At 39.3% G+C, this 11,885-nt stretch overlaps 1 protein-coding gene across 1 annotated transcript in view; it reads right to left on the bottom strand.

Annotated features, from left to right (window-relative positions):
• Positions 1 to 4,539: 4,539 nt before the first annotated feature.
• The window catches only part of tmem65 (transmembrane protein 65), a 36,542-nt gene continuing 29,196 nt past the window's right edge, over positions 4,540 to 11,885 (bottom strand). Inside the window, exons 3-7 of the mRNA XM_038725659.1 lie at positions 11,425 to 11,492; positions 11,253 to 11,307; positions 7,085 to 7,127; positions 6,368 to 6,473; positions 4,540 to 5,689 (exon numbers count right to left, since the gene is read on the bottom strand). Coding sequence (XP_038581587.1) covers positions 5,564 to 5,689; positions 6,368 to 6,473; positions 7,085 to 7,127; positions 11,253 to 11,307; positions 11,425 to 11,492 — 398 coding nt within the window. The 3' untranslated portion in view covers positions 4,540 to 5,563. The remainder of the gene's footprint in view (positions 5,690 to 6,367; positions 6,474 to 7,084; positions 7,128 to 11,252; positions 11,308 to 11,424; positions 11,493 to 11,885) is intronic.

Genomic DNA, 11,885 nt, shown 5'->3' with positions numbered 1-11,885 from the left:
CTGACTTTAAGTCGAGGCTTGGTAAAAATAGATTAGAGTTTAACTTTGGTCCAACAGCTAGAAATTGCAGTGAAGACGTTTTGTCCCTTAATAAATGTTAATATAATTAATATTTCCACAGTATTTTTTTTCTATGTCATATTATAAAACAAACCCCTAACCTCTAGTAAAAACTCATCAGGACTGTATGAGTTTGGTTTGGACTAATTACAAACCAAATAAAAGTTTCCGATTCCAATGTTGCCAAATCTTGATTGGTGCACAGATTTCTTACTTCGGCAGAAAGTAGTGTGTTCATGTTAGATGCCATCATTCAAAGTCACAACATGATTGAGAAGAATCTGTTTTCAGAGTCTTTAAGACACCTTTTGTATTGAACAAGGCCGAGTAGTTGAGTAGTGGTTTGGGACTTTAAGATCCAGACGCACACAATCTGACCTTAGAGCTGCTCAGAACAACCTCAGCCTTCCTCAATCAGGAGTGACTGGAATGAGAAGACAAAGAGCTTCAGAGTACAGCGGTAGAGGTAAACACTCCCCACATTTATTATCTCATTTTAAATTGCACATTTTGCAAAATGCATACATACTGTATATTCAATCCTTCACCACCAGATTTAGAGCGCATACATACATGCACAGACATCGGCGGTCAACAGCTGCTGCTGTTTAGGATTGTCCACAAGATGGCAGCACAACACAGCATTCCTTTAACTGAGACTTAATGAGATTACGTACTTTTGTTTAGATGCTTCAAGACCTTTCTTCTTGTGAAAAAAAAATTTGCAAAATATCAAAGGGTAGAGAGAAATAAAAACAAATAAATATCTGCTCACTACACAGCCATGAAGAAAACCTTCATCCTCTTTAAAAATAACACACAAAACATGATGTAAAAAATGAGATGATACAAAAACAAGTCCAGGTTGTCCACAGTAACAAACAGCATCCTTAAAACATCATTTATTACTTAATTAGTTACTCATTAATAAATTGACCACATATTGCCCATTGTTCTCATTCTAATTAACATAAGAAATCTCTCTTCTTATGAGAAAAAAAAAAAAGAAATTCCTTTGAGGTTTTTAGAGATAGTCAAATAAACCCAAATATCTTCTGCAGCTGAGTCCAAACACTCCTTAAATAATATTCAAACATTTCTGTCACCAGTGAGTCTGAACTCGGAGGTTTTGTCTGTTTACAACCTTTTCTCCTCCTGAAGCCTTCAATTCCTTTTGATTTGAGGATGTGCTACGATTTGTGCTTAGAGCTCAGCTCAGTGTCCCCATCTCTCTAAAGATGAACATTTCACCCCTTTGCAGCAAATAAAGTTCTGGGAGTTTTTAAACTTTTCAAGGCATCTATTATCCTTCCATACATTATCTGATCTGTGGATCTGCTGGAGAGGATTACTGGAGTGATCATGTTTGTTGGTTGCTATATGATGGCTATAGTTAACTGACGTGGACTTTCAGAGCTGATATGATAATAACTGATATATAACTCTTCTTAATTGCAGAGATGTGAAGAGGACAAGCAGCTAGCTTTTAATATTGAGCAGTTTATTTCCCAACATCAATGTTCAGAGAACTTTCATTGTACATCGAGTAAACGATAGATTTAATTATTGTAAACTTGTGTGCAACAACATAACCTTAATTTATTTAATTCTTTATATATGTAGGCTGATTAGCGGCAGTCTTTGTCTCCCTACTGATAAAACATGTTTCAGGTATAAATTGTAAAAAGGCTACGTATGAAACCTCCATTATCAGAATTTAAGTTAATCTTCTCAACCAATAATATATTGTTCATCCCTACTCTATGGTGAGTAGTAGTGTAGTCATAAATACTATTTTTTCGTTGCATTGTGGGAAATTTTAAGAGCCCTATAGCCATTTTTCCTTTACCAGTGCCAGCTCAACTAGCCTCGACTCTACAACCTAAAACGTTTTAACATTACTCACAATGTAAAGACAGATAAGCGGTATGAAAACCTTCCAGCTGTGTTTTCCTCTGCCGTTGTTGCTGCAGCGGTCTGAGTGACGGCGGGAGCAGAGGGCTCTGTGAGCACATTTCTGTTCCGCCATCACTTCTCGTAAAACTGTCAATATTCGAAATTTACACAGCTTATTTCTCACCTCAAAACTTCTCGGAGGTTGATTTAGTGAAGAAATAACGTACGAAAATTGTAAAATATAAAACGTTCTGTTGCTGGCTTCTGTCCGGCGCGCGCAATGATGACACAGTGATTATTCTCTCTGACCAATCGGCAGTCTGCTGACTGTGTTTTTTTAATATCGCCTCAGCTCGCTTGGAACCTCGTGATATGAAAAAAAAAAAAGGTACAATCTTTCCACAATGGAAAACCAAAAAAAGGCGAGTGGAGGCGAGTCGAGCTGGTACCATGCAGTGGAAAAGGGGCTTATGTTGTAAAATGTAGTACTGAAACGTTTAATCAATCAGGAAAATAACTTTTTAAAATCAAACATGGAAAATATTCTCAAGTTCCAGTTTCTTAAATGTGAAGAATTACCCTTTTCTATCATTATCTAAGTTGAAATATTCAGATTACCTTTTGTTTTTATAGGAGAAACAACTGATTAACTATAAAGTGTATCCACATATTAGTTAACAATGAAAATAGTAGCTGCAGCACTAATTTAGACACTACTAAATAGGGGGTGACTTCGGATGCAGCAGAGAAAAGGATCAAATGGATTCAAAATAAATTACAAGAAGCACCTTGAATATATGCTGGATAATGAATAATACTTGTCATGGTGTAAATGGTTTTGGACTGCATGTTCGTATGTGGCAAATCCAGACCATCTGGAGCTTCGAATCTGATGAAATTCAAGCTAAAAAAACTAATTACACAGACGGCTGGGATCCAAGTCAAGGCTCTGTGAGAAAGAAAGAAATAAAAAAAAAGAAAAGAAGATGGTGCAGACACAAAAACAAAGATATGGAAAGACCTTGGAAAGCAAACATCAGTGTAAAGCCCGAAACTGAAAATCCCAAAATGCAATTCCTTACCAGTGAGTGCTTCCTTCATTAAAAGGCCTTCCTGCATATTAAAAAAAACATCCGATATGGAAATAAATAGTCTGATTACAGAGCTACATCGGTTCTTCATGCAAAACACCTACACTATTCCCATCGAGGTAGCAGTGGGCACTGTTTCTTTTCTTTGTATTTACATAGTTTTTTTGGGGGGTATTTTTTGGTTAAAGTTTAACGATCCACTAGACCCTAAATGTCAATACCTCAAGTGCAGTGACTTTGTATGTGCCTCTCAAAGGTCTGCTCAGTTTCTGCTGAAGTAATGAGAAACATTTGTTGTTTTTTAACCCAAAATGAACAAATAGTGTTTTGGATGAAGTCTTCAAATTTTATAAAGTGTCTGCCAAAGAAAAATAACCAAATAAAACCCATGTGAAGTTCTGTCAATTAACTTGAGTTTGAAAAAGAAAAGAAAAAAAAGACAGACAATCTATCAAACATGTGAAATAGTGTTCCAACTACCTAAACAGTTGATCAAGTATGTACAGTTTGTGTTTTCATTCTCAGGATGGGAAACAATCACCTATCTCACCTGGAACTTGGCTGGTTAACAAGTGAATTTAGCAAATGGATTTTTGGACTCACACCTCCTCTGTGGGAAAGAAGAGGATGTCTAATACCCGTTTGCAATCAGCAGCTGAAGCTGATGTTTGAAAGAGGGAGAAACCAAACCCCAGCTGTTGGTGTTTAGACAGGTGAGCACTTCCCATCCTGGGAGTTACTCAGGCAGCGTTCACAACAGGCATTTGTGCTGTGCAAGAAGAGTTTAGCGTCAACACCATCGATTCTTCTTATCAATGCCCAGGACTGGAAAAGATGATCAAAACATGCAGCCAGATTTGCAAAATTTAGAAAATAAGAGTGGCAAAAGCACCAGTTAGGTTCAGCTGGAGCAGAATGCGTCAGATCACGCTGGAAATCAAAAGTGACTGCGGTTCTGAACAGCTTATACTTTATACTTGTCTGACTGCGGCTTGTTTAAAACTGTTAGAGAAAGTGGTCTCTCTTATTTTCATTACAGCTTTACTATGCATAATGATTTTTTTTTACCCATTTGTCAGTTTTAAAGGTGGATGGTAAATGTGCTGTTGTGTTAACACCAGCGCATTTAGCATGATGCACCTCAGTGTTAAAGAGGTGGTTTGATGCTTTTTGGCTTTTCCCCTCTCCTTTATTGAGTTATATACCATTTTTGTGCATGTAATATGTTTGGAAAGTGAAAAAGCCCAAAGGGAGTTCCCATCTCCCACAGAAAACTCTGCTCTGAACAGCCTGAAAACAGCTCATTTGTAGTCCAGCTGTGACATCACAGGGATTAAAGCTAAATGCGCTTCACAACGCTCGCCAAGCCGCTACTCCGACACGCCCTCAAAAACGCTGGTGGAAAAACAGTGAGCTGCAGCACACAGCTCTCCTCCCTCTTCCAAACACTATCTACCCTCCAGGCAGTCAGTGGACATAAAGTTGTTGCTGTGATGTAGAGACAGAGCTCAGTTAAAACTTTACGGATGAAAGATACTTTTGTTACAGATTAATAACTCACCGCTCTGACACTCTCGCTCCAGTCCATGTTGCCAAGCAGGTCGGCAACATGTAGCCTTCAGCTAAATCTAAGCTGTTTACGGGCTTCTCACTCACACCCTTCTCTGCTTCTGATTGGCTAGTAGTCCTCAACTAGGAGCTGCGCATGTGCAACTCCTAACAAAGATCATTTAGAGACAAGATGTATCACTCCATAGCTAAAACGAAGCCTTCAACACAGGGTGAAAAGAGGAGCTGCAGCAATGTGCAGTATGAAAAAAAATATTGTGTTTTTTGAAAATTAAACCACGTAAACCTGTTCAGGTACAAGCCCTACATACGATTTTGAACCTAAAAATTAGCATAATACCACCTCTTTAAAGTGCATCCATATAAATAAACACATATTGCGGTGCTCACTTTATGACTTTTCTCTACTTGTGCTACTGTTACACCACCCACCTAATGTCATCATTACACCATCCCTCATCAGGAAACATGTCCCCTAATAATGATGTCTCGAAAGCAAATTACTTCAGAGAATCTTACTTGTCAGTTGTTGCCAAAGCAGCTGCTGTTCAGCTTTAAATAACCAACAATCTATCAAACAGGTCAATAATGAAGTCCAGAAAGAGGTTAAGATTAATATGAAGAATCGATGACGATAAGATCCCTACAGCACCCATCCCTCGTCAAAATTTTAAGAGTGAGACCTCCCATTAAAACCGATATACGGAACTAACAGACGGTATGTCCTGAAGGTGCATCAAAAGAAGCTTAAAAGTGCTAAAGTTGTGATGGAGCTAAATATCATTATAAGACAGTAAAGTTAACACAAACTGCTTTAGAGACTAAAAGAAGTAGGAACGTTGCCTGAGCAGGAGCACAGAGAGAAACACCCAACTGTAAATACTTTCAAGTTGACATCAGCAGTATCCAGTCTGTAGGTGTGATTGTTGTGAAGCTGTAGTGGCTCGTTAGGAAGAAGGTGATTCTTTGTCACTGCAGGGTTGTGCTTCTTTCTCCTTCTCGTCGTCGTCGCCCAGAAAAAACAGCGGGAACATCCCCAAAATACAGCCGATGGACACCCCGATGGCTTTACCCTGCAGGAGAAGAAGAAATCATACTATTGTGATGAAAGTAAAAATCCTTCACTTGTTATTCTACTCACAAACTCTGGAATAAAACATACTTATTATATTTCATTTGGACTTAAAAATACTTTAAATTAGGAGAGCCCGGAGTCCGTTAAGTTGGTAAATAGTAGCCTGTTAGGGTCCCACATGGCAGGCATACAGAGGAGACACACACCTTCTGGTAAATATTTTGGAATAAAGGTAAAAATATAGCCATATAATGATTTCTGAGGCAAAACGTACATTTCACAAAAGTGTAGTTTTGGCTCTTCAGCTGCTGCTTCCTTTTAAGCTGTTATCTCCAGATAAGATTAAATCTTCCACTTTTTTGCAGACAGCTGATGTCGGCAATTTCTTTCCATGCCTCTTCTGTGGATTCTCATTTTCTTTTATATATTTTCTCTGATGTGCCTCCTCCACCAACAGAAGCCTTTCTTTCCTGCTCCAGTTTCCTACAGTGTCATCCCGCCCCCTACTGCTGAATGCTGCTTGGTGTTAACTTGCTACTGGAGATATTACATATTTCACATAAATAAAATTTTATCCCTTATTTTCATTCCCATATGTCATCTTGCTACGGTTGGTTATACAATTAAAACCGCATAAAATACACCAAAATAATTAATATAAATATCAAAACCTCACCATGTGAGAGCTGAGCCTGGTCTGCCACATGTCCACCTGTTTGGGCGTCAGATCTGGAACCTGCATCCCCAGTTTGGAAGCCAGAGCCTCCACATAACCTGCAAGACTACACACACACACACACACACACACTTTATATGGACATTTTTTAACGATCCCATCTCTTAAATTTAATGATATCCTAATCCTTAACTTAATTCTAAAAAGTACATTACTTTTAAAAAATGTGTCTCACACCAAAGGTCTAAAACTCCAACTGGTTCTCACAAGGACGTAAAGATAAAGCAAACATATTCCTGTGTTTATGTGTTTTTGTTCCATCTAACCTTCCTAATCAAAAACTAATCATTAACAAAAATGTCTCCAGGTTGAAGATGTAAAATGAACTGGTTCTCCTGAAGATAGAAGGACAAAGCACTCAAACACACACTCACACCAAAATATACTACAATTGAATTCATGTGAAAAAGCCTGGGAATTAAATAATAGGGGCTATAAGACAGGAAAAGTAAAAGCAGTTGATGACTTCCTTTTAAACTACAAGGAGAAAAAAAAAAGACGAAGAATCCTCAGGTCATTAATTCAGGATTTTAATTTAAAAACTCAGCAAACGCAGGCTGCACCTTGAGCTGTTTTAACCTGCAACGTCTTCAATAGGCTTCACAAGTCTGCCTCAAAATAAAAATGAATCCTCAAACAGTTTGTGAAGCTGCTTACCCGAGACCTGCCAAGTCTGAAACCAGGTTCCCCAGAGCCGCAGCTGCAAAAAACACAAAGAGGGAAACACTTTGATTTCTACCGTTCTCTGATGAAACACACACACACACACACACACACACACAGAGAAAAAAAAGCATCACATTTAATGAAGGAGTTTCCTGACTTTTAAGTGTTCCATGTTTTGGGGTGAAATAATGTGGTTTTAAAACTGTAGCTCTCTCTTTCTCTTTCCTGAGAGAGCCAAGGCAAGGGTAAAGAAAATACTTCATTCGTTCATTATCAGATTTCAGAAGTTATCTGGGATCTTCGAGGCCTAAGGGAACTCTCTTCCTATCTCTGGTAAACCTGAAATTGTCCTCATATCACAATCTTGAGGTTTAATTCAAACTGAATCACAGACAGACTATCTTTTACAACCATCTTCTGTCGATCAATTTAATGTTCCTCTGGGATTTTTGTGACCAAACCCCCTGAAGGAACTCTGCAGCTTGGCATGTTGATTTCTTATCTGGGACAGATTTAAGTTCACAGTCAAGAGTCAGAAATGGGCTGGCCTCTAATAATTTCTGTAACTTTCCCAAACCAACAATTCTGGCATTCATTTCACGCCTAATTCATGCAGCGATTGAGCAGGTGTGCTGAAATGAGAAAGTCAGCAAAGCTTCAAACGTCTCGCTCAGGCGCTCATTTTTAACGCAATTGCTTCCATCACTGTACGTGCGTACACAACAACGCACTGCTATACCCATTTAAACATATCACACCTCGCCCCTCTTTGTGACAGCCTCTCATTTTTCACAACCATAAAAACACTGGAGCCTTCAGACTAGTTCATTTCAAGCATACTGTCACTTCTGAGTAGCTTAGACATCCCAAAATGAGCTCAGTGAAAGGATCCCGGTGAAGTGGTTCAGACATCTGATAAGGACGCCTCCCTTGACAGGTTTTCAAGGCAACATCCAGCTGGAAGGGGACCTCGAGGAAGAACCAGAACAAGATGGTGGTATTACTCATTTTGGAAAGCCTCAGGATTCCCCAGGAAGAGCTGGAGGACATGGCCGGATATAAATATCCCTGGGCTACCTTGTTGCCTCTGCATGCTGGACCCAGATAAGTGTCCAAATATAGATGATTGAGATTAAAACGTAATGGGACTAATAAGTGGCTCGTGTTAAGGCTGTAACCCATCATCAGGGCCTGTGTCGTCCCTCCACCATGCCCCTATTTGTGAAAAACTTAAGCTCACCCACACATGACAACCAGAACAAATCCGTGAAAATATATAAACTGCACACAGTACCAAGTGGCCCACATTCCTCTCTGTATATTCAAAAAGAGAGGGGAGTCCAAACAATAGAGCAAAGCAGCAAAATAAAAGATGAGAGTCAGTAGGAGTGAGAGAAGGTGTGAAAGTTTTTCTTTTTTAACAGATTACAGAGCCCCTTTGGAAAACCACCAAGACTACTCAGCTTCTTTCTCCATCTGCCTTCATGGTTTTACTGTCAGCAAAAGGAGCTTCATAACATTTCCCGTTAATGTACTCCATCAACAATACTTGGCAGCTATTAATAATTCACGCTGTGGATGGATTTTCACACGGGATTGCTGACAATGTGGTAGAAAGAAGATTTGTTCACGGCGATTTAAACTCTAAAAAAGGTGTTAAGATGTGTTTGTTTTGCCTTCAGCGAATCTCTGGAGGCATTAAAAGCGGCGATGCTTGAAGCCGAATACACAGTGTTTCCCGCGGGAACAAAAACTCCAGATGGATATCTTCTTCTGAGCTTCCTTCATAAAACAGCATAACACAGCTAAGCTAAGGCAGCGGTACAATCATGCCTCATTTCAGCAGCAGCTCTGATATTGATTGCGTGTGACAGTCAAGTGCAGCGAGATGAAATAGGAGTCAGCAATAAACGCTGAGAAAGGTCTCCCCTTAAACTCAAAATAAATATATGGAATCAGCAAACTAGCTGAGCATCCCTGGAGGATGAATGATGATGAAACAAATATAACGCAGCGCCTGGATGGATAAACGCGCCAGAGCAGAACCACTGATCTAGAGCCCGTCTCCAGCCTCTGATTTGCACTTTGCAGAAGAAATTGAAGCCAAGTATCCATGGAAACAGAATAATCTAGGGAAGGCGAGCTCCAGCTCCTGTATGGTTTTCACAGCGCAAGAAAGACCACAACTGAGACCCAGAACGGCAGCCGTGACGACAGACGGGCTGTTTTGCAAAGAACTGCAACAACAACGAGGACAACTGATGAGCTGCGAGTTTTATTTCAGTAAACAACTAGCGGCGTTAATGGCTATAAGTAACAAAAGTCTTTCATGATGGAAGTGGTGGCATCGCTTTCAGACACTACATGTACCGTGTGACTTAGTGGCAGCCTGAATAAAAGCAATAACACCTTTATGGCGTGGTGATAAGATCTTTTATAAAGGATGTCCACACCACCTCCTGTTGGACGAAGGATAGAAAAAGGTGTTTGTTTCTGGTGTGAAGCCCAAACTATGAAACTAATAAATTTGCTGCTGTGTGGGTTGAAGGGTTTCCCCTATTTTAAAAAGGATTACTTCCTGAGAGTATACTGCTCTCATATCACTCTTTTCTCAAGAAAAATGGGATTTCTGTCCACAAATCAAGTTTGATCTTAAATACAGAACTGCAAAAAAATTACCTTGATCGATGAATTGTGGAGGTAATATTTTAGTAAAACAACAGATATTTTCACAACTATCAGCAGGCGGTTCAATAATCGGTTATAATATAATTAGCTAGTTGGGATTTTTATTGCGCCAATTCCAAAAAAAAATTTATTAACGACCACCGTCCACAAACTAAAACATTTTGGGTTAAAATAAATATTTCGGGGGGAATTAACTGACATACAGGTGTAATAAGTCTACAGCTGTGTCATTATCCATTATTATCTTGATTTACCATTTAGTCTATAAAAATGTTACCAAATGGTGAAAATGCCCAATATAAATTTCCAGTCCAAGAAGACATCTCAACACCAACAGTTCCAAAACCCAAAAGATATTCAGTTTACAAATATAAAAAACAATGGCAGCAATTCCTTACATTTAAGAGGCTGGAACCAGAGAAAGTAAGCTTTAAAATATGATGTAGTCACTGCAGCGTTTCGCGCTGCAGAAATATGAATGAAATAATAATAACAACAACAACAATAATGTGTGTTAAAGCAGCAGTGGGTAATTTTTATAAAAAAATAACGTCATATTTGCTGAAACTGTCACTATATCCTGACAGTAGTACATGAGACAAATAATCTGTTAAAAGAATCTGGTACCTCTGGCTCCACCTACAGCTCCTAATTCCATTGGCAAGAATCCAGCGCTCCCAGCTCAAAACCACTAATCAGAGGCAGGAGGACGGTCCAACTCCTCTCGCACGCCCTCACTCGGTTAAACTCAATATCACCAGCAATGAAAGAACTGCCCGTCCCTCCTTTGCCAACAATAGTGTTTAGTACAAAACACATCTGTGAGTACATCCGGCTCCACACAGAGCTTTGGATTTATTATGCCAGTGGCAAAGAGTCATGATGACAAACAGTGGGGAATAACCTTTGAGGGGGGCAGTGACGTATTAAGCTCTCATCCAGGTGTTACACACGTCCCATCAAGGCATGGGCTGGTTACCAGTTTCAAGTAATCCCGAGAAAAAGTCAAGGTTTGAAAACCACGTTGCAGTTTTTTTGTTTGTCTCGTCAAACAAAGCGCAGGAATCCCGCAGGTTGTGTGCAGCATAGAGAGTAACAAGTGTGATGGAAATTTGATATTTGTGACCTGTGTGCAGAATGGCCGAAGTAGGCGAACCCCCGAACATTTCCCCCGTTAAAAACATGGCGTAGGCAATATGGTATCCCACCTACGGGAGCACCACCCGTTAACTCTCCGCTAAATTCAAGGTAACACTATCTTTAAATGAACATTTGCTACAAGCTGAGAGTCAACATGTGTATCATTATATTAGAGAAGATGAAACCTGTGTATGTTAATTTTTAAAAATTATATCCAATCAGGACTGTTGATGCTTAATTCCCTGTTGATCAACTAATCGATTAATTATAAATGGAATGGAGAATTAGCCAACAAAAAGACTGCCTGGTGTGTTTCTCTACATGTTCTTACCCGCCATGGTGGAGATCCCCAGAGTGACTCCGATAGAGAGCTCAATCTGTGTTCCCTGGAGAAGAGAAAATAATAAGGTGAGGTGTTCATCCAGACTCAGTGTCACCACAAAAGGAGGACAAGTAATTCCAGTCAAATTAAACTTTGTCACTTCGTAACGAAATCCACTTACTGCTGCAATCATGATGGCATTATCAAGGAAACCAAATCCAACAAAGGGGAGGGCGTTGTGGAACAAAACTGCAATCAAAAACAGAGACAGAAGCAAATAAACAACACTGGAAGGATGAACAGATAATCTGAAATTTAAAATTAAAGTTTGTCTTTTTGTCCTGCACAGAGCACATTCATCAACTTGACAAGCAAATTAATAAATTAAACACACCAAAATGTATTTTAATTACTTACTTAAGGAACTTTTCACACTGTTAGTCCTATTCGAATCTTGGTGCACTTTGAATTGCCTTGTTGTTTAAATGTGCTGCCATACATCCACTGCGAGTGTGGCTAAGAAAAGACGGTTTGTTCAATGCTGCGGCTCACTTGTTCTGATCTTCTTTTATACACAGCTTATGGGATAATAAAGTATTTCCTCTATTTTAGTCGGTGCTTTTATTTCCTGTGTCCGGTATG

The sequence above is a fragment of the Micropterus salmoides genome, unplaced genomic scaffold (genome assembly GCF_014851395.1).
Source record: "Micropterus salmoides isolate LMB-PRFRI ecotype aquatic unplaced genomic scaffold, ASM1485139v1 Ms_hic_scaffold_17, whole genome shotgun sequence".
NCBI classification, from domain to species: Eukaryota; Metazoa; Chordata; class Actinopteri; order Centrarchiformes; family Centrarchidae; genus Micropterus; species Micropterus salmoides.
The sequence above is the reverse complement of the archived record's forward strand: the minus strand, read 5'-3'. Positions and strand labels throughout refer to the sequence as shown.